The following is a 23983-nucleotide window of genomic DNA, read 5'->3' on the forward strand; positions in this document are numbered from 1 at the left end:
TTGATCATTTGGATCGTAACGTCTTTTTCTTTGCGGTTCCAGGATGATTGATGAAGATGTTCTGATCATAAATGAAGCGCTGCTGTTTAAAGCAGCATGCTGCGCGGCGTTCGGATCTGTCCCACTTGGCTCGATGAGCCTCAGGTGTTATTGGTTGAGCTGCCATTGAGCTGACTGGAAAAATTACTGCACAACAGGGGAGAATGCATCACCGCCTGATAACCTAAAAAAAGAAAACTATTGTTTTTTTTATGTCAGCAATGCAATCTGTGTACATAATTTTTTATTGACCTATTAAAACCACTTCCAGGTCCCAGTCCTCTATTATCACTCTGAGCCAATAACATTCCCTTACCAAAGAATCCCCTTCTCCAGCCTTGTTGATGAAATGGTAGGACTGTAGACTACTACAATGTGGAGTAAACAACTTGATGAGGACATCCTATACCCATAGACTTCCTCCAAGGAACCTCTGTGTGCAGCTTGAAGTGGGCAAGATAGTTGCAGAGTGACTGCCAAGGCAAGGCTTGTATTACAGGGATCCCAGGATATCAGACACCAGGCGGCCTGAGCTCCCTCCAGGCAGGACAGAGTCTGGCAGCTGGCCCACAGCCCAGATAGCTATAATCAGCTCCATTACCTGTAGCACTGACGCCTGTTTAGGGGCCGTCATAGTGGAACTATGGCTGCACAGCGGGGATTAAGGACGCGGCAAAATTTGGGGGAAAAGTACAAATAGTATGCAGTTACACCAGTCAATGCTACACCTGCGGGAGCGCATTCATAGCTGCACACAAACAGGCAGTGAATGGGGGGAGATTTTCTGGGCGTTATGCGTCTTGGCACAGGGCATTTGTTTTATCGTCTCCTGCTCTATTCCTATGAAAGGAAAGATTAAAAATACTCTGTTTAAATGGGGTGGGGGGGGAATCAGCTGTCTTTTGACAAGTACATTGTAGCCTGCAGTTCTCTGTCCAGAATACAAAGAGACATTTATCACTGCAGCTGTGGTAAGGAAGGAAGAAAGAGGGGAGGGGGGCCTCCAGTGCTGCGGCATGTAGTGTATCTGTCTTTTTTTTTTTTAACCCTTATTACTTCCTTTCTCTGGGAAAAAATATTTTAACTCCCTCGTCTTATATCCATTTGGGATTTCCTTTTGCTTGTTTTTTTCTTCTTTCATTTCCACCGTCTACCCTAATTCCTTTGTCTTCTCCGTTTTCCTTTTTTCTATCGCAGCTCTCATCACCTTGCATCTGCTGACAACATTATTACTCAAATGGATTATGAAGCAGAAATATGTAAAGTTATGTCGTCCTCCTCAGTTGTGGCAACAAAAGGTTACTACCTCAGGCATAGAGATGTAATATTTCCATATTTTCCTCTCCTCATGTATATTCAGAGGGAGTGATTTATCCCACCACGTTTTACGGCCGTTTAAATCCGGCGTCTCTTCCTTAGACATACTGTAAATCTAAAGCATGGCAGAATGTGCTTGTTGGATTTGTAGTCTGCAGAAGTTAAACAGAGGTTAAAGAGAAGTCATCCAAACCACCTCTATCATTACTATCTTTCATTCACCAATTAGTGTCAGTGTTCCCCGCTCTGTCCCCCACATGACCTTGCAGAGATGAGCTCAGTGTGCCGTAATTCTGCATTTTGAGTCGGCCTCAGGAGTGGGAGGCACCTTATGGCTGCCAGTGACCCACATTATAAACTATTGATGAGCGACGGAGGGTGCAGTAACAGAGAGAAAAGACCTTCTGGGGTATGTCAGGATCCAGATCCTCCCCGCCCCCCTGTGCCCTTTTCCATCTCCCTCCTCAGCAGTTTACCCTAAAACCTCGTCTGCATTTCGTCTCTCAGCAGACCTTCACTGTGAAGACCTTCTGGATCGTTTTCTGTCGTCACTCACCTCTTAAAGTAGCTCACTAATGCAGACTAAATGTGGACCAGTCGCTCTTATCAAGATATACGGAGGTTCAAAAAGGTTTCAGTGTTAAAACCACAAATGTTTTCTGGCATGTTGTAACTTTCTGTAAATGCAACTTTCTGAACTTACAAGAGTGTTTTTAGCTCTGATGCATCATTTTGGTTCATGAGGACAAATCGGTTTCCCAACTTTGTTGACTTCGTTCAGTGTAGAGCAGGAATCTCCAGGATTTCAGTTTTTAGGCACAACTTTTCTCCAACATAGCTGAATCAAATGAATAACTCATGACCAAACTCCATGGCATCTAGAAGAAGTAATTCAACCATTTGATCCAGGTTTGTTGGAGCAGGGATGCATCTAAAAGTTGCAGGAGAGTAGCTCTTAAAGACTGTAGTTAGAGTAACCCTCACTGCAGTTGTTCACTTTTCTTCAACTATTAAAATCCTGATTTTCTAGCAAAACATCTTAAAATAATAATTTAATAATGGATAAGGCCTGGTTCCTTTGGATAAATCAAAATTCCTGTTTATGCAATTGGCTACATTGAGAGAAGAAAATGGAGCACCAACATAAAAAGCAAAAAATAGCTAATTTATTACATGCCATTCAATTAAATTAGTCAAATTTACTTCATTTACATTTGTGTTAATATGACAACTTAATATATTTACTTGGATAAACTTAATTTGATTACTTTTTTTTTTTTAAAGTGGGATCACCTGTTTTCTTTTTGTACCTGAGTAGATAGATAATAAATAACTATCTAGTGGTAGCCTTCCAGTGCTACAACAATCTGTAATTACAGAGAAAAGACTCTGAAAAACTGAAGTTGTGCCTGTATTTCGTTTAATTCAGTACTGCCCCTCCCCCTCCTGTTGCTGCACACTGGAAGAAAGAAAGCAGCCACACTTTCCCTTCAGTTGCTTATAAATATGACTGGCTATAAAAAAAAAAAAAAAGACAATTGTGTCGTGGAAACCAACTCTATTAAAATAATGTTTTACATTTGACAAACTACAAGCAGCAGGTTCATTAGGCAGCCAAATGCAGAGTGGCTATTTGAGGAAATGGCCTGACTAATAATCAGCTAACATGGTGTTAGATTTGTTAGTCCGAGAGAAGTGTAATAATCAGTGTAAGTAGAAATGTTAGAGAAGAAGGAATAGCAATTAGATCAGGTTACACGTTTTTGTTTTAAATTTTCCCATAAGCACCAACACCTTTAAGTACCCTGGTAGTTTTACTCAACATTATCATACCATGGGAATCTCACACTGGCCCACGTCTAATGCAGATTAAACAAACACTAATTGCTGCTGAGCTCAGTTGTGTCTTCTTGGTGAATAAAGATCAGGACTGTAATGTGCACAGCCTGAACGCCACAAGTCGGCCTGAATTACCGTGCGGCGGACACGCTGTAATCTGCCTGCTTTGACTCGGTTCATTTCAGAGAAAGGTCAAGAGCAGAACAGGATCTGGAGGGGTGTTTCTCTACGTTGTTGCATAGCTGCCGGTGGTTGATAATCAAATTAGAGAAAATTCATTGCCGTTAAATAGAGACGTCCTCAAAGGCTTCTGTTTTTCTGTGGTGCTGCTAATATGATGTTTCCTTTAGGCTACCACATATCTGTCTGGGCATTAACCCAATTATTATATCAAATTAGTGTAATATGTAAAAACAGTTTAGCGTTAAACATGTAAATACAGCACTAGCTGCAGCAGCAATTTCTATATTTAGAAATGCCTTCAGGTTTGATTGAATGAGCGACAGAATCCATCATTGCGAGGCTGATGCAACTTTCAAAATCGGAGTCCCCCCCTCTTTTTTTATAGGGAGGATGAAAGGTAATGAGAGAGGCAGGTTGTTAAGTTTAATGGCAGACAGGAAAACCTCAGAATGGCTCTTTTTAATGATGTGCCTCTTCTCATGCAGCTCTCGTTAAAAGACGAGGCCAGAACGCTCGGAGAGGACAGGGAGGGGACTGTGTCCGTGCAGACTCCGCACATCCCCCCCATCATCTCCAAGATCTGCAGCACGACTCTCGCAATCCTCTCCTGAGTTCCCTCTGTGTTCAGCTTCCATTAGCATCAGAATATACTGTAAATAAACCAGGCAATCAGGGCCGTGACCCCTTATATCCACGGCACGTGCAGACTCCCCTTCCTCTGCCTCCCCTGCTGCACTCTACATAACTTTAACTTGCCGGGATTTGCAACTGAATGTCAAACGTGGTGTTTGGCTTTAGTGTGGGGCAGGTTGTTCCGCGGCTGTCTCCCGAGAAAAGGAACTGGAGGATCGAGAAGAGCAAGGGAATTGGATCTTTGACACCTGTCACTTCCACTCTGCTGCACCTTGCTCCCTCGCCACACATAAGGACTTTTCATGTCACAGCTCAGCATGTTATCATGAGTGGGCACAGGGCCTGAGAAATCCAATTACTACCTCTGTGTCAGACCCCAGCCACCATCCTTATGTATGCTGTAGTCATGTTCCTCAAATCAGAAAAGATGTGCCTATTAGTTCCTTCTTCTTTTCTTCAGACCACTCTCCCACCTGCGTTTTAATCTGAGTGTCTTACCGAACCGGCTGCAGCGTTTTCTCCTGACAAGCGTCTATATATTGTGGTGGCGGCCGGTGGGTGGCTAATGCTGCGGACATAGGTTCTGACTGCGTTATATTATGTGGCATCATGGTGCCGACTTTGCTGTGGTGGATAATGGAGAAACCTGGGAGAGAATCAGCAAGCCTCCAAAGATGCCAAACAGATCATCCTTCGTGACAGGGAAGCAGGATGTGTGCTGGAGAAAGAGTTAGACCCAGTAGGTGTAAATCTAATGTATCTAGACGCAATGGGGGTGTCTCGCTGTGGCTCTTTATTTCTTTTATCTGCCTCTTATCCCTAAGTGACGCCGTCTGTGTTGTTCAGTGGGAAACAATGGGGCTGTTTGTTCAAGCCATGATCGTTTCCCAAGGTGGCCCACTTCCTCTGTGCAGAACTTTTACCTGCCTGTCCCACTCCGTACCCTCAACGCCGCCGTGTTACAGTGTCCTACTTCCAAAGATCGCTTTATAACGAGACAAGTGCAATTTTTTGAAAATGGAAAGAAGAGGGAAAAGAGAACATGAGAGAAAGTAGACACCATGCTTTTGCTGCTTTGATGAGATAAAAAGGAATATAAAACACACAGTCCTGGCGAACGCAAAGTGAATGCGACTCAATGAGAAGCCACATTATATTACTTATGTAAGGTCCCTTTTTTGAAGCAAAACATTGGCTCACAGCAGGGGAGGAAATCCTTAGATACTAGCTTATCAGTGCTGTCATGCCTAGTCGGACACAGTGACAAGTTCTGAAGAAATGAAGTTATTTTAGAAAGCTACATGAACGTTTAAAGTAGAAAAAAAAAACTGATGTTGGTCACTTTGCCTTTTCACCGTTTCGGACAGTATTAGTTTTAGTTTCTTTGTAGCCCAGTTTTTGAGGAACAGAAAGATCCTGATTGCTACAGGATGCTACATTCAACAATTTATAGCCACTTTGGGGCGTCTTTGTCTTGCATTAACAATTGACGATTTAATAATTATTTTTATCTGACTCCAGTGAATGTTATCCACCAGCTCTAGATGGTGTAGAGTTTGATCAGGATGTCCTATTTCCCAAGAACTGGACCAAACAAATGTTGAGAAGTTTGTACCTAAATCAGTGGAAATCATCTGTGGGAATAATTTTTTTTCATAATTAAAGAATAACCACAAAGGGTATGTAATAGTTGACTTTGGCAAGGCCTGGATACAAAATGGGCGGATGCATAAATTGATATTAATGCAATAATTTCTTGTGTTATAATAGTTCAAAACTCACAGAATGAGTGTGTTACAAGAATGGAAACTTTTATATTTTGAACTGCAGTTGATCATATGCCATCAGAGCTCCCTAAAGTCTCTAAAGTAGCCCAATAGTTTAGCACTGATGGGAAGTTTCAAAGCAGATGCTTAAACTAGCGGCATTATCGGCTAAGCCAGGTGTAGCCAGTTGTGTTATATTTGCCTGCTTCTGGTTTTGTTACTCATCTCTTACTACAGTGTTTTTCAACCATTTTTGAGTCAAGGTACACTGTTTTAATTGAAAAAATCCCAAGGCACACCACCAACTAAAAATGGAAATAAAGATACTCTGTAGCTGCCTATATATAGTCATTCTTATCAAAGTCTCTTGAATAGGAATCAAACACAAAAATGCATTTTTATCACATTTTACATTTCTTATTTCAAATTGCACTTAACACATCCACTTCAAAAATACACCTGAACAGCCACAACACTGTGGTGTTAAATTTAAAGAAGTTGTAGAAAACTTCAAAGTGTTTTACAAACTAATCCACAAGCATCTTATAGCCAGAATACAGAAAATAATTATTATTCTGAAAGAAGCAATAATATTTGGGAAACATTTCACTTCATATTCACTGTTACAATATGAAGAGTTGCATGTACAAAATGTCAATATCTGTATATTTTACCCACCTAGTATGAAACCTGTGCATGTTTGGATGAAAACAGATCTGATTTCCTGGCAGAAATTGAAGAAAGACAAAGCTCTTCCTCAACATCTCTGTCTCTCTGGTTTTAGTTTTTATAGTAACCAGACTAGAGAAGCTCAATTTCACATAGATATGTTGTGGGAAATGGACTCATGCTCTTTCCAACTACTGCTGAGCTTCACTGTCTTTTCCATCACTGTCGTCACAGTCTTTCTAGATTCAGTGCTCTCACCGCTATCTAACATTCGTGCATCACTAATTCTCGTTTTAATGTAAAATGCTCTGTACCTACTGCCATCTAGTGGTAAGAACATTACATGATTACGCCGCTAGTCACTGCTACAGCAGACACTCGAAGATGGCATTATTTGCAGACAATTCATTTTCAAAAAATCTTTTAAAACCAATTACCGTATTTTTCGGGCTATAGAGCGCACCATACTAGCACCATCAATAAAAAAAAATAAAATAAAATAAAATAAAAACTGGAAGCTGCTCTCGGTTTTCCATTAGGACCCCGCAGAGGGCGGCGTTCTAATAAATCTGCCGGACGCAGCACTCCGTCTCCAAAGTCAAACCATGGTTTCGTTCACACCGAGCTTAATTGCAGCGGCTCTATGTCCCTCCTGTAGTGCCAGATCGACAGCCCTCAACTTAAAAGCTGCATGATATGAGTTTGAAAACATTTCTCCATCGTGCCTGCTGCTAGCATGTGCTTGTTCTAAATGAAAATTAGCCGTTCTTCTTTGATTTACTATTTTGACTTCTAATGATTCACTTCCTGCTAGAGAGCCCCCTGGTGGTTGAAGAAAAATCCACAGAAAAGCCACAGCAGGCTACAATCCGCATGGTTCAAAGTTAAGGAAAAAAGTAGCAGCTTTTAGTCCGGAAAATACGGTACCGTAGTGAAATTGAATAATTTCCACGGCACACCTGACGATCACTCACGGCACACTAGTGTGCCGCGGAACAGTGGTTGAAAAACACTGTCTTACTACATCTCTAGCTGTTGCTTAAGGATATCTAAGTGCCTAGAAGCAAGAAAAGTGATCTGAGTTTTGTCCACATAGGTTTCTCTGAGAATTAAGGAAACTTCAGTGGCGTAAGCGGCTAATGGTTAGCCAGGCACGGTATTCTCGCAGTGCGAATGATGTTCAAATATTGTCTGTTTCATTTTTCCCCATCACTGACCTGAGATGCTTTCAGGTTAAGAGCTGAGAATTGGTTGTAGTTTATTTAGTGTTTTTGTGATCAATTGTCTCTTTGTAGGCTTTGACAACACAAGAAGAAGAAGTTCCTTCCTTCCTTCCTTCCATCCATTTTTTTCCATCTTCGACCCATCTCGTCTATTCTTTTTTTTCCATCGCCGCTCGTATATCTTTCGTCTTCCCCCCTCAGCCCCATTCATGGATGTAATTTAAATGTCTGTTTCTGCCCCCTCGCTTCTCCCAGACTCAAGGGTTTAGGAGCAAATTAGCTCGCCAGCTCGGTCAAGCTTAAACACAGAAATACTGCATTTGTTCCAGTGTATTTAAAGTTGTCCTCTGTCGATGCTTTGCAGAATGAATGAAAGCCAGGCAGACAGAAGCAGGCGGTCTGGCTGGCTTGCTTAGCGGAGTGGGCAGGTCTACCATAGAGATGCTAGCAGGACGCAGGCCTGCATTTTAGGAGCAGACTGTAAACACTCTGCTTTGCATAATTGTTCTTTCAAAACTGAATGTTGTGAAGGTCAAGATGAAGGTCAACATGTTTCCAAAAGTTATCTCTAATTTTCACAGAAAATATATTTTCCAGAACCATATGTTGGGCATTTCGTTTTAAAGGCAATTTGTCTGGAAATTTGCCACAACCAATTATGCCACGCTAGAGCAAACACCTCCTATCAAACAAATCTGTAGCATGATCTAATGTTTCCTCGGATATTTTTAATAGATTCCACCCTGCAAGATATCTCTCCACAAAATCCTATTTTAACTGGAAACAGATCAAATTATGCGAACAAGGTGAGCTGGAGTTTCGGTTTAATTTGAACTATAATTGCATTCTTCCTCTCCCTCCATCTTTCACAAGTTAAAATAATTGTCTCTTTAAAACACTCCAGCCGAAAAGATGAATTTTATCCAATAAAATTCATCACTGAATTACACCGGTGAATAGTTTTGTTTTTTTTTTCCACAGTACTTATATAGACTAACACTATAATTCGGTTTACAAGCATAAACCTGCTGAGCTGATTTCTTGTTTCAGTAAAATCACCTGTATAAAAGGAAAAGGAGATCAAAGCAATTCCAACAATTTGCAGTTAATTACCTTTTCTCTCATTATCATTACATATTTACGTTTGCTACAGTTTGAAGACTTTTATTGGGACGCATGAAACGTTTTTTCAAACTGTATGGACACAGAAAGCTTCCTAAAAATAGAGTTTTCTGTTGGTTACAAGAAAAACTAATTCAGCTGAAATGAGCACAAATGTATGACGAAGACTGCAGGCTGGTTCCCAGAGCAACCAGCTAATATCAACTTGTCAAAATAGCACGTAGGTTAAATACTCTGAGCCATAGGCACTTTTAAAACTATTAAGAAGATTAGGGGGTGTTTATTCTATGCTTTTCCTAATGTTTAGCAATTTTATATTATTGTAGCAGTAGGAATAATTGCTCCTTTTCGGTTTTCTGAGTTCAAGGCTATTAAGCCATGAGAATCTCGTACTTTGCCTAGCATATGGTTTTCCACTTTGCTAAAAAAAAAAAAAAAAAAAAAAAAAGTGTGGTTTGCATTTGTTTTCATTCCCCTTTCACTCTGATGTCCTAAATAAAGTCCTGAACCAGCAAGGGCATTGAGTGGCAATTACAGATTTTCCACAAAGACACTTGAAAGACTTATTCATCTACTTATTGTTGTTTTGTAAAAAAAAATAAATAAATAACCAGAAATTTTGTTCTGGTAGTCTATTTAGATCATTTAAACATATAATAATGTCCTAAAGCTTCCTGAAATAAGAAGACATCAGGGAAGCGTCGTGTTGATATTCACAACTAGAGAAACAAACACCAACATCTCGATACCTGGACGGCCCAGTGCTGCTGTTGGACCGCCGTGATCCAGTATTTCTGTGCCCAGTAATGGATTCTTGCTGGAAGTGTGTCACTTTCTCTACGAAATCTCTGCATGTTGTTGAATTGGCAGCACGGTCGAACAGTTGGGCTCTTTTCAGGTTGAGATGAAACCAGCCATCCCCACAGGCTTTCTGGTGTTCGGCGGCCACATACGGGCATTGTGTCGCTGCCGAAGCCTGTGTTGAGAAAACCTCTCTGCTTCCTCTTTAACACAGTTTAGCCTTGTGCATCCAGGCTTATCTGTTTACGCCTTCCTGCCTGGGTTAAATCCAGTTCAGAGTGCCCGTTGAGAGAGTTAAACGGCCACTGGCTCATGTAATGTAGGGAAAAAGGGCATGAATTATAATATTGGCTGGTCTGCACAACAACGGATCACATCAAGGCAAACCTTTCTCCTCCAAGAGTTTTGTAAGCCAGGATATGAGTCAAGGGTGACTCTTTTTCAGGCTTAGAAAGTATGACTGGGGCACTGTGACCCCTTAGGAGCCAGTAATCATTGCAGAAGGGCATAATAGGGTGAGAGAATCCTCTCAGCAAAAGACTATTTGTTGCCAGGCCACCGAAACCAGCCCACCCACGTATGTCATCATGACAACCCGCTCGCATTGTTTCCACTACATCAAGCAGTCCATTGGCCAGTGGTCCTGCTCCTGAACAGAGCAGTGCTCTACGATGACATAGTGATTTATAAACAGCGGAGCGATTGCTTTTTTTTTTTTTTTTTTTTCCCCGCTGCTGTTACACAGCTGTTAAGCAGATGCTGTTTGTACCAATTTAGAAGCTAGTGCATTGTTTGTCAACACCAGTTTGGAAATTCATTCTTTATACCAGGAGGCTGTTACACAATGCCCTGGCTCTGCTGTATGGATGAGCAGCAGGAGGAGGGAGGAGCGTGCATTGGAAGAAAATATTTTCATAATTTGGCTTGAACTGTTCCTGGCCTGTAATTCTTATTGATGTACTAGAAGACGAAGATATTTTTTTTTTTTTTTTTTCCCCAAGATCCTGGATATTCTGTGAATTTGTTCTTGACTCTCTGACTGTTGCTGAGGTCCAGGAATAGAAATAAGAGACTGACCTTACCTTGCAAAGCACGCATACCTGGAGATTCACCGATTAGAGATTTTGTGGCCGAATTATAATTTTTTTACTTTCTGGAGAAATTGAAAATGTAACTGTTTTCATAAAATGTTTAATATAAAATAAAACAACAAAACAGGATCAAGTGACAGAACGATACCTCTCTGTAAACCACAGGAAATGTTATAATGCTCTACAGAATAAAGGTTATGGGACGCATTTGTACGGATACAACTCAAATCATACTGATGACAACTCACAAACGTGTTTTGCACGTCAAAAATATGTTTTTCTGCACAATCGATTAAAAATCAATACTCGTGTTGGCCAGTAATTTACTGTCAGATGTCTCCAGATTTTTTATTAACTATAAAGGAGTGTGAAGCAGCGTTTTATTTATAATAATCTATAGAACACGGGGGATGTCAAACCCTGTGTGTTAGAGGGCAGTACTGCAGTCAAACAGGATTTCACTGATAGAGATGCAGCTCCAGTCACAGGGATTGGAACTGATCCCTGTGATCCCTGTGATCAGCTCTAATCAAAATCAACAGGTTATAAAAAATGTACTCATAAATTCCCCTAATCATCAAAATAGCTTCCAGCATTTCTTGCCAACAAAACAATATACCATAGCGTGTACTTCAACATATTTATTCAGTTAGCTAAAACCTACATTTAAAGCTACTAGTACATAAAAAAAACTGTTAAAAAATGTAAAGGATCTTGGTTTACAACAGACGTCTTCACAGAAATGCAACTTCCCTTCTAGTTTTTGTGCTTAGTGATGATACATTCACTTATGGGAAAAAACTCAGATTTTGACAGCTGATCGCTGTCATCAAGCATACGATTAGCTGATCACTGTGTGATTTATCTGCATGTCTGGACCTGACATGATTCTATTACTGACATTGAAAATATCTGAGTCTTCTCTCAGCATCAACTTCCACATCAAAGAGTCTCATCAGCACGACTTGTTGGCTGTTAGGCGTAGTTGATCCCATATTTACCAATCTAATTTTGGCTGATCTGGTTCAGGGTGTGACCAGCATAAAACCGTCCCTTACCAGTCACCAGCTGATACATCAGTGACTCTCTCGATCGCTTCCTGTGTCTGATATTCTCAGCACTTACTGTTTGACTTTAAAAAAAAAAAACGTAAGGAATTCTGGTCAGGTAGGAAAAAAAGCAGAGAGAGTGATTTTCTTTTTATGTGAGGGGTTCATTTAATTACCTCAGTATACGTGATCTGGCAGTACTGGTTAGATGGGAGAGGAGGACAGAAGGAGGAGAGGCATAAAAGATGGCCTTGTGCAGGGAGCGGTGAGGGATGAATCTGGGGTTTTTTTTAGGGGGGCGAGCTTGATGTGGCTGAGCCAGATGCTGTAGGGAGAAGGAAAGGACTCGACGCTGTGCAGAGAATGATGGCTTACGTGGCGCAGTAAGGGTGCCCCTCTACTGTTTGTAAAAACAAGACCATCACACTCCATCTTGCTGCTCCCGAAGGAGCCAAGCCTCCAGGCTGATTTATGGCCTGCAGACTGAATTGGCTGGCTGGGATGACAGCAGAGCTTGGACTCTCCCTCGTGAGTAGTGTAGGAGGCTGCTTGGCCGAGCTTCAGCCTCAGCTGGCCGTAGAACTGTCCTCAGACAGGACACGCTGGATGTTGAGCTCCGTTCGCGGTGTAAAGATCAGACGGGACCCAGCCTGTTACGTCTCGAGCGCAAACCGGCCACAGAGAGAGTCGCCCTCTGAGCCGCCGCTGCCGCTATATTATCAGATTTTTCTCCTCCACTCTGAGACTTTCATCAGCATCTGCATCACAGGCTCCATCAAGACACTGTAGCAACAATTTAGATTTAATCAATCTTTGCCATGTGACTGCTAGGATGGAAAATTAATATGGAGAGCAATTAGAAAACAGTCATCTCGGTGTCAGAGACGCTCACGAATACGGTGATGAGAGCAGAAAAGCAGGGAAAGTCTCTGTGGGAAATAGAAACTTATAAACAGCATCGTCAGAGGTTCTACTTTGCTTTTCCTAAGGTGCAGCTCTTTTGCATTTAAAATATGCCACATGCTACTATGATGAAAAAAGAAAAAAAAGGCCAGAGAGCAATGACAGAGTCGCTGTTTGCTCTTTTAGTCAGCAGAGCTTAATAACTGTCTTCCTTGACTATACAGGCTCTGTGTGATGGCTTTGTCACAGCATTTTAATGGGGTTCACTATCAAAGACAATGTGCAAACAACAGGAAATCAAAGAGAATGTGTAAAGTCGGTGTAGGCCACAGGAATCGTGTATCTGCTTTAAAGTGCTCCAAATTATTTCCTTTTGTAACATCTGCATCGCTAAAATGTCTGGCTGTCTGTGCACGGATATCTGTTTTCATGACTAACAGAATTGGGACATTTGTTGCTTCAGCATAAATGTCAGCATAAAGAGAAAAGTAGCGAAGGACAAAAGTTGCTGATATTCTTTGTCAAATAATTTATCATACCAGATAGCTGCTCCACATTCTTTTTGGAGTTCATTGGCTTTAAAGCCGAACTGACTGAATTGTGTCACGCTGCACATACTTGTGGGCTTGTGGTTCATCTAAAATTAAGATTTTGCCACTCGAATCTGACTCCAGGAGAATTCAGTCCTGCCTCCCGTCCTCCATTACTCTTAATTTTCACGGCTACATACTGAGGTGTAACAAAGCATCCAGCTGCTGATATGATACATGAGATCGAGCTCCCAAAACCACTTTCTTGTTTATAAACCACTTTTTTTGTTTTTATAAGTGAATTTTTAGAGTCTATAATAAATGTAGATTAATTCAGTCCAAGTTTGACGAGTCAGTCTGCTACGATTTTTATCTTATCTAGATCCTAATACCAAAAAAGCACAAAAAATAAACCATTTATTGTGTGTTACTGCAAAGAATTATACATATTTCATAAATCTCAAACTGGGCTTTGAAGAACCGCTGCTCGGCGTTAAGCAATCAGGTTTAGGTTTACCTCTATAAATATTTTAGACGTTGAAGTAGAGCGCTACAGCTACAGTTCAGGTGCCTTTGCTGCCAGTTGTTACTGGCTAAGAGTTAGCCAGCTGCAGTGTTCTTGAAATGCTTTAAAATCATTTGTAATCTATTTCACACTGTCTTGTATGTTTGTTTTTCTTTTTTTTACGCTAGAGGACCCAGAATAACAAACTTCATTTTAAAGAATCTGTTACTCATGTAGATTCCAGTCAGGTTTTCATTAATCTGCTTTTTGTGGGTTTTATGCTGGGTCTGAAAAGTTTCCTAAAGTTTCTAAAATTTTTCCTTTTTTGTTTTGACTGCTAGAATAATGTTTTTATGAATTCCAGTTTAAAAATATCTATCTGGACTAAATTACAAGCTAAGCTAGTGCTAGCTGGCTAATGGTTAGCCATTTGTATTTTTTACAAGTTGTTTATTTTGTCTGTCAACGTGGTACCATTTATTTTCCACTTTTGCCTTCAGTGTCTAGGTAAATGTGTACTCTTCATCAGACAAGAGTACATTCTGCCTTCCTTTAAAATAATATTAAACAGGGAATCCAGCTTAAAACGAGTCATTTCAACACTTTGAAGCTTTATATCTATAGAATTTTTTACAAAGCTATTGTAAAACGATTGGTATCAAACATTTTGTAATTCATACTGACCAGGTTTCATACTCACTTTGAGTAGTAAAGTGAAATGAGGCATTATGACTCCAATGAATAGTATTTAACAGTATAAAGTAGCTAACCATAATTAAGCTTCAAAACTACAGTCAATGGACCTTGGTGCACATTAAATTATTCTAAATTATACACGTGAATGAATTAAGCATTTTTAAACATGTTAAAAATTATTTGTGTAATATATAAAAATACTTAACTTCGAAGAAAAATACACTACTACTTCACAATGTGCAAGTTATCTTTTAATGTAAAATGAAAACAAGGAAGGTAAGAAATGACATCAATTGTATAAAAAAAAGGACAAAATCATCTAGAGCACATTCCTTTAAATCTGGGGCTTGTAATAACTGCCTGGACGAAAATAGCAACTACACAGTGCTTCACAAGGCACATTGTGATGTTTTAATATTACGAGGTGCTACATACAGGTGGAAGCTGCAACACTTACTTTTGGAGCGATAAGCGCCTGTGTTTTCCAAGAGAGGCTCCATGTGTGAGCCAAAAAGGACGAAAAATAGCTGGCGAAAGCTGGAGGAGTTTTACACGGAGCACATCTCTTTGCTTTTGTGTCAGAGGGTTTAAGTCTTTTGCTGATTCCTCGTTTTTTGCTACATTAGCAACAAAAAATAGTGCCTGTAGGCATATAATATGAAGGGATCATTATATCTAGTACACCAGAGTAAAGTGAGCAATGAGCTAGTCAGGTTGTGGGATTCCCACAGTGAAGCTAAAGATCTGTAACTTGAAGTTCAGATGCCTTTAACTGATCAAGAGAATGAGTCAGGGCTGAATCTGCCGTCGCAGGCTGCACATTTAAGATAAAATGACTCAGAATGTGTAGATTTTCTCCCCGTGGTGACGCAAAGGGATGTTTTTCCAGGTAACTGCAAACAGAAAAACAAGGACAGCAGCGCTGCCGGGGGATTTGTATTGGGCATTTGAAGTGGCATTATTTATTAGATTCCCATGCTGTGGAAGTTCTCCCAAGAGCGTAGCGGCCCTTTGACCTGAAATCTGTATTAAAGCACAGTATGCCTGAGCCAAAGGCAGCGGTGGGCAGACAAGGATCTTTTTAGGCTGCATTTCCAGTAGAATGCATTGTAGTTTAAGTGCTTCAATCATGTAAAACAAAAGACAAGCAACCTCCGCCCTTCAGTGAAAGTCACTTAGTAATTAATAGGTATTAAATCTGCAAACGGAAATGTTCCCAACAACATCCTGCTTTGTGCGTCTGCTTTAAATCTGCTCCTTGCACTGATTGGCAACCCTATTTCCTGACTTTTCCTGATGACTTTGAATACACATTCTCAGCAGGAGGTGCCTTCACAGCCTCCTATTCTGTACTCGCGCTGCTGTAAGAGCCCCTAATTCATCTCTTTCCATTACAGTCGCCTCGTTTTATTTCAAATAGGAAGAGATTATGCTTTGTCAGAGGTCGATGGCCTGTCACTTTTTTTTATTTAAATTTTCTCTCAGTGTTTTGTGGATCTTTCAGAGCAACATCTGCGTTTTATGAAGCTCCGAGCACAGGCAGGATGTGTGAGTGTTAATAGCACTTGGCTTCCATAACAATGTCATTTACAACCCAGTTGCTCTCTGATAGACCCCTAAAGGAAAGAGAGAAAATGGCTTTCACTGCATATGCAAGCGCAGCTAAGTAGCAACCATGCAACTTGTGTATATTTCTTTGTGCCTTAAGGCTTTTCATGCCCCAGAGGATGCTTTGGGCTATAGAAATAAGCCAAAGTGTTTAGAGGAAATTGCATTCATTACCAGGATGCTTGTAAATTTTTAATCAGTGGAGAAAAAGATCTGCTTTATCAAACACGTCAAACAAGATTTTACAGGAATTTTCACATTCCTACATGTGTAAAATCAAATTACGTACAGGAGTGAGCACAGAAATGGTAACTATATGTTAGTGTAATGATCAAAAATGTGACTTCTTATTGTTCCTCTATTGTCTGTGGATGCATTCAAAAACCTGTCGCTCAGAAAGCCGTAACAAAAGACCTGCAGGAAGCAGAGGGAGATGAAAATTGCTTAAAAAGGGGCTGTTTTTCTGTACCATATAGCCTTAAGCGATGTGTTTATTTTTCAGTCATCACCATTCATTATGTTTGTGGTACCTTGTAAAGACTTTTTCCTGTGATTGCATTGTTACATACTGATTGCATATCTTATAAAAGAAAGAAAAAAAAAAGAAATCCCCGGCTTAATAGCTTTTGTCTGCTTGATTGCTGCCTTTGCAGTTTGTCAGTTCAATCAGTGTGGATTTATAGGAACTTATACACCAGCTATAATACCAGGAAGAGAAAAATACTCTTTCCTCTTTTGTTATGTTTTGCCGCATAAAATTATTTCATATGCTTTCCACAGGTCCTTATGGCAGTATATTAACTAAAGTTAATATTTTCTTCAAACATTTTAAAGTTATCAGTAGATGACGACGTTAGGAAAACCAGAATAAGTTTATGGTATAACGAGGGTGATCTGTTTTTATTTAAAAAAACAAAAGGAGAGCAACAATTATTCATTTCTCCTGATACAGTACTCAAACAGACTTATTATTTATGCTGTAATAATGTTATTTCAACATTATTACTGCAGATTATATGCTGTAATAATGCATATGACATCTCATATTTGATCAAATATGACAGTCTCAGTCAACATCATAATGTTTCCTTTCCTATGCTAACATGTAAGCAACAGGAAGTTAAAGGAGCCTTCTTTCAGCAAACTGGTTGGTGGTGCACAGAAACAGGTAGGGGAGGGGCAACTCTAGACTGTGCTCCATAAAGCTGTAAAATGTTCCCGTCACCCCAGAATATTCTCTGGTGTGTCATTAAAAGCTACTTTTTAATGTTAGGAATGGTCAACGGGGGGAAAAAACATCATACAGTTACACGGCTCCACAAAGCAACAGGTTGGGGAGGGGCAACGCTGCATTATCAAATGCTACGGAACGATGGAGGAAACTCGAGTCACTTCTGCACTTCATCTGGAACCTCACTGAACGTCCGAGAGATCGTAGGAAATGATGTGACAGGAAAAAAAAAGACATTTTTGATTCTGGGAATGCACAGCAGCAAGTTGGGAGCAGCAACAATGCATGACTGCATGAGCCGTAAAAATGAGGAAAACTCTGGTCATTCTGGCAGTTTCTTGGTACATTTTGTAATTTTGAGACACGTTGAAACCAGTCAGTGGATTACATGTTCACCTGAGGTTTTTTCAAAGCCATTAAATGTTCATAAATGCTTCCCAGTGTCCAAATTTAGGCTGAAATCATCAAAGAAATGTCGTGCCGTTGTATCAGTCACTCGCGGCCTGCATTCTTGGTGCCTGTGCTCATATTTTCTGCCCATAATTCAACTCCCACATATTTGGGCTCAGATAGCCTTTGATCCCTTTTACTCACTTCATTCAGGCATTTAGTTTCCGTGTTATCTGTCAGCGCCATCAGATTATACTTTATGAGAGACAGCGCTGACACATCTGCCCCTGAAAAGCCTGTCTCCGATCTTTAAATATCGATCCCCAGGGCCTTAGCAGAGGTGCCTCTCGCGAGTGTGAAAAAGAAGGGGGGGAAAAAAATAAAACAGATCATTAGTGATTTTAATTAGGTGATCTTTCAAGCTGGGATTGCCAGATGTAAGCATATGCATTTGGGTCGATCTCAATCCCTCTCTCACAATTCCTTTTTTTTTCTTTTTTTGTCATTTCGTGCTTCTGGAACGGTGGATGGCTGCTGCTTGGAGTGAAACAAGCAGTAGGGAGCACAGAAATATCTCACGTGTGCTCGTGCAGCAGGTTCATTTTTAGACCTTGAGCTGGAGGAGAAACATGCTACAGCTGCAACGAGAGATTTTAAAAATGAACTTTAATACTTTAAGTCAAACATTTTTTAAGCGCTTTTTGATGCTCTTTTTACCTCACATCAAATATGTTTTTATTTTATGTATCAAACAAATTTTTCACTGGTTTTGAGGAAAAACAGCATTTAAATTTAAATGAGTGATCATAGCATCTTTTTGTCATCACCAATGATGCCAAAATGTTCTTGAAAGTTCTCCCACCAACAACAAAGTGCAGCACAGCCTTACAGAGTCAGACTAATCTGCTTTTTATCCCCCTGCTCCAGCGTTAAACATCATTACATATTTATAACTCGGCGCCAGATGACAGAGACAGAGAGGGAGGAAGAGATATGAACCAGGCAGCAACGCCGCAACTCGTCTGGTGTCTTTCTCTGGGATATCTGATTGCACTGTTTAAACCTGCCTTTTATCTGTCGTTTGGTAGTGAAAACCCAATTACGCAACAGCTCCAAATGGACTTTTGATTTATCAATACATGGTTTAATTGGTACATTAGATGTGCCTCAAACATCTAGTTTATGATTGGGAGGAGTGTGAGAGAGACTGCATCTTGAAGTTGATGTACATGGTAGAAATTTAACAGCCTAAAATCACTTTGGGTATCAATCTTATTCTTCTTCTATTAAAATATGTTTTAAAAAAAAAAAAGCATGTTCCAAGCTAAAGTTGAACACAAACAGTGCAGTTACACAGACCATTCTGGAGACAGTACATATCCAGTTAAAAGTTAACTTGCCTTAGATTAGCCAGTGGTTGTTGGGAGAGATGGGGGTCTAATGTTGTTTCCTGCTGAATGAAGCCAAATCATCTTCAAAAACTCTTCCTATCTTGTTCATCGCTTTTTCTTTAAGTTGTTTAATGGCTGATTTGACACGAACAAATGATTTCTGTCATTAATCCCTACGGCTGGATGATATGTCTGACAAACATATCACAATACAAGGGTTTCATATCTGTCAATATTGATAATCATTGACTATTTTTTTGTTTCAAATATCTGAAGTACAGCCAAACTGGTGATGTGACCTTTTCTGTTTCATCCACAATTTCCTCTCAAGCTGTTGTACTCATTTTCTCCTTTCATTTCACTCGTGTTTTTATTTTTGAGCAATTATGAAATATGAAACTGCTGCTGTGCGAGTCACTCAACAGGTTGTTGCTAGGTAACCAGAGTCAGTTGCTAGGTAACTGAAGAGTGAGTGAGTGAGTTGATGCCACCAACCTTGCTTAGCTGGCAGTGAGAGATTGAGCGGCTAAAGCTTTTCATCAGCCTACATTTCCCAGAATGCTGTTTGGTTATTGATCGGAGTTCAGTGAAATTATTGAATATGGTTGTATTATCTACTGACATTGATCAAGTGTTTATTGCGATGCATGTTACTGATTTATTTCCCAGCCCAAATGGTCACAAATAAAATTTGTGGTTTAAATTTAAACTAATCTAGGAAACTTTTTTTCTTTGTCTGCAGATCCCGGAGAGGGCTTCCACTGCCAGGACGAGTGCCGCATACTGGGCCACTCTGACCGCTGCTGGATGCCTCGGGTTTCGGTCCCAGCACGCGCCAAGTCACCCGAGCACGCTCGCAACGTCATCGCTTTGTCCATCGAGGCCACCACGGTGGACGTGCCGCACTACGAGGACGGCACTATCAAGAGGACTTTTGCCACCTTTGGCAAGGATGGGCCAGAGGATGTTGAACGGGGAGAGTTGAAGGGAAAGCGGACTCAGGAGTCTCAGGTGTGCAGCCCCAAGGCCAACGGAGGGGCAATTCGCGAAGCCGGCAACGGGCGTGAGGCCGCCAGCCCCATCACCTCCCCCGTGCACCTGAAGAGCCCGATGTCCAAGGCGTCATCTTCCTACAATACACTGAAATGTCGTGACGCAGAGCGGATCGCAAACCACAGCCTGCTGCGGCAGCCTGAGGGGAAGGACAGCGAGCCGGCCGTCAGGGAGATCAACACGCTCCTGCACGACGGCCGAGACAAGGAGTCCCCCAGCAGCAAGCGCCTCAAGGACATTGTGCTTTAGCAAGCTTCTTGGCGACACTCCAACACGCACACACATATACAGTGTAAACTCACATATATATATTTACCCCACGGTAGCTGTGTGTACACAGCCAGGCTGTGGAAGTGTAGAGACACACCCATTTGCAGAATCCAAAACTCCAGAACCAGCTTGGGCTGCTGATGATGAACTGTAGTCTGCTGCAGCTAGTTGTGTGCTCAAGCCCAGGTAGTGGATGTGGCTTTGTCGTAGTCGCAGTACTTTTTCCTCGTTTGCTTTTGTTCGGTTTTTCTTTCAGTCTGCATTAAGTAAACAGGCAGGTTACTGTTGACTGCATGGACGCGGCCAGTGGAGCTCCTCCAGCCCTCGAGCCAAAGCAGGACACTACATGTTCAGACGCATGAGGTGCCAATTCCTACGTACAGTTATGCCTTTTGAACTACTTTTGTATGACTAAAATGACATTTGCCTTCTTTGGTTTTGCAGTGTGTTTTAGCTGCTAAAATCGCTCCTTGTTCCTTTGTATAGTGAGCTCTGACACTGTAATAAACAACCACAGACACACGCGCAGGATTCACCCAAACACACGTTGCTCATTGGCTCCTTCGTGGTGCGTTCAGGAGCAGGATCAAGAGTCCTCTCGGTCTCGTTTGTCTTCTGCCTGGCTGATAGGAGAAAACTTCTGCTTTTCCCCCTGAGGACAACCTGGTATCATCAGACTGTGAGGTCTTTAAAGTATTTATATTTTATCACGGAAGGAGCAAAATGAACTCCTGCTATCTGCCAAGCCTCTCTGAACGCTGGAAGTGGGACAGACCGATCTTTGTGTTCAGAACAAGTTGTATGAACAAATTAAAGACTTTAATGCTTTTGAAATCTCCTGTGCCCAACCTTGATTGTAGCCAGTGGAGCACAAATTAGAGCTTTGTGCTTTTGGTCTTGTACTTTTTTTGACTTTTGACTATGGGGCTAGGATAGAAGGGATCGTCACTCATGTCTTGCTATGTGGAACTCTGTATAGGGTTTACTATTATCATTTTTAATAACCTGTTGTTATGTGACAATCCCTTTAATGTTTTGTTTCAAAAGGAAAAAAAAATCGAATAAACATTGGTGTTCAACTGAAGCTACGGTAGCGTTTGTTACACAAACACGAAAATAACATAAAAAAACATATATGCCAAAATATATTTTATAAATAATTTAAAATGTATAATGAGAATATTTAATGCTGTGTAGTTATTTTATGAGTAAGTTATACTTGAAATTAACTTGCTTTTTGTTCATTTGTCTTTTGCTTTTATATGGATCTTGATTTTTCTTTTTTTCTTTTTTATGAAATTGGATTTTTTTGGTTTTGTTTTGCTTAATGTGTGATCCCTGGCAACCGTTGACTTGCAGTCTACCTTGTTGTAAAGAGTTTCTTATTGGTCAGTTCTTGTGCCATCCAGTTTCTGTGTGGGCTACTAGAAAATGTGGAAAAAAAGACAAAAAAAAAGAAGAAAAAAAGCAATCTCAGCACCAACATTAGTGTGTCCGTTCGACGAGCTTAGAGTGAGATAGCAAAAGAAACCAAAAAAAAAAAAAAAAGATGTAAACCCAACTGTGCTGACTGCAGGATGTTGCTTATCCTTAGCATCTCAGGAGGAGAAAGCTGTTGCAGTTTCACACCTTTAGCTCCAGCTTGTAAGGCTGGACTTGAGTTCAAATGAGCTCCTGACATGCAGACTTGCTTTACTCAGCACTGCTGTCACCATGTGCCATCTGTGTTCAGCTGATCTCCAAGATGAGGTAGAGACGGCAGCGAGTGGTAGACACAGGGCTCTCCCCTCCTATGAGCACCACACAACAGACTGGGTGGAATCATGTCTGAACCAGCAAAGGTCCTGGAAGACCCACGCTGCACGCCAGCAGTGTGGCTTTAATGTTTCTTTGCAGTGCACAGTAGTTTGTACAATGTGGAAGTCGATGAATGGAAATGGACAGAATGCATACAACACACTAGATCCTGTGGCTGAATGTTTTGCTGGTCTCACCCATGCTTCTGGCAACATAAAAATCGGAATAATCACTGAATGTATACAGCAGCTTATAATTAAACTATTAAATGTGCTCTGCATTGTTTTCTTGTCTTTACTTGACCTGATGAAATGATGCTAGTTAAACTAAAATCATGCATCGAGGTACATGCCAATAAAATTCGAACCTCAAAAAAATTGTAGTTTAGTTCAACTTGTATATGAGATTCATTTGAAACACAGCAGTACATCTGGTCGTCCAGTTTTTTTATTTAAATTCAAGCAGCTCAACATGTCCTACATTGTTTGCGCTGGTTTGGAGCTGATTTTAATCTCATTGCACAAATGTACAAGTGACACACAATAAATTCAAATTAGAAGCTGAATGCACTCATTGGTGTTTGCAAAAGTTCCCATATGTTTTCCCACTTGATCGGTGCTTTGCTTTCACTTGTCTTGTCAGTTCATCCCAGTCAGCTCAGTGAAGGTAATATTAAGAGACGTTGCTGGTCACGGTGTCAAGCTTTTTCTTCAGGAAGCACAAACGTAAGCCACTGGTAATGATCTCAACGTAAAATTAATCTACTGACTAACTAGTTGCATGCCAGGGATTAACACACCTGATTCAAATGAATGCAGCTCAGCAAAAAGCTTGTTAATTATCCATCAAATGAAATCAGGTGTGTTGAAGCAGGAAAACACCTAAAACATGCAAGGCAGTGTGCCTTGAGGACTAGGTTTTTAAAAAGCCCTGCTGGACTCTACAAAAATAATTTTTGACAAACTAAAGATTGAAATAATTGATTCTAAGATCCATAACACCTTCTTTTTATCATCAGTAACCCCTTGGGTCATGTTTCAGGGTCCAGGAAATCCTTTTTCTCTTCTTCTGATATCTTAGCAGTATCTTTCTTGCTGCACTTTAAAGTCTTCTCTCTGCAGTTAAGATTAAGACTTGCTTACTACAGCCAGTATTAAGTTGTGCTTGAAGCTTTTGTCCCATGAGACGCCTTTTTCATAAGTTCTTGGCTCTTCAAGCATCTTCCTGTCAGATTCTTCGAGTTTCTGAGTCCCAGTTGTTAAGGAAGGGAGAGCTGTTCTCACTGACACTCTGACTTTCTTCACAATTTCTGTCAGAAAAGCCTATTTTTATTTATTATCACTCTTTGTTTTTTAATTATCTTTTTCATCACAGTTTATTGCAGCACTATGCCTTTTGCAGTGCAATACTGTTAAAATAATGCTTTTAGAGGGTATACTACAATGGTGTTTTTCCATTCTTTCAGCAGGTGTTTCCTATGAACAAGAGGAAGCTGTCGATAATCAAGATGACATGGGAACCTGTAGGAACAGCTTTTCAAATTTGGATCAACCTAAGTTGTTGTAGAAACTTTTAGTTGTTCATTTCTAGTTCCTTGAAAAAGAACATTTTTATTATTCTGAAATGTGCATTATTTGCTAACCACTAGTTCAATATTTACATTAATGGAATAAAAATGGAAAATCTGGGAGGTTCTAAAATCTTTGAACAATAGTGAATTTGAAACACAGGAAACAAAGAAAAGGAAACACACAATACGGGATCAGATCGATTTTTAGAAAAGGGTTTTTATTACCAAAATCCCATTTTAGGAGGGTGGACTGTTAACTTAGCAATCTTCCCATTACGTGTATATGTCATAGCATTACATTTCTGTA

General features: G+C 40.5%; 1 protein-coding gene across 7 annotated transcripts in view; it reads left to right on the plus strand.

Annotated features, from left to right (window-relative positions):
• The window catches only part of pcdh19 (protocadherin 19), an 82984-nt gene extending 60604 nt beyond the window's left edge, over positions 1-22380 (plus strand). For all 7 annotated transcript variants that reach the window (XM_008420593.2, XM_008420594.2, XM_008420595.2 and 4 more), the window contains exon 5: positions 19729-22380. In XM_008420593.2, the coding sequence (XP_008418815.1) occupies positions 19729-20288 (560 nt within the window). In that variant the 3' untranslated portion in view covers positions 20289-22380. The remainder of the gene's footprint in view (positions 1-19728) is intronic.
• Positions 22381-23983: the final 1603 nt, after the last annotated feature.

The sequence above is a fragment of the Poecilia reticulata genome, linkage group LG10, assembly GCF_000633615.1.
Source record: "Poecilia reticulata strain Guanapo linkage group LG10, Guppy_female_1.0+MT, whole genome shotgun sequence".
NCBI lineage: Eukaryota > Metazoa > Chordata > Actinopteri > Cyprinodontiformes > Poeciliidae > Poecilia > Poecilia reticulata.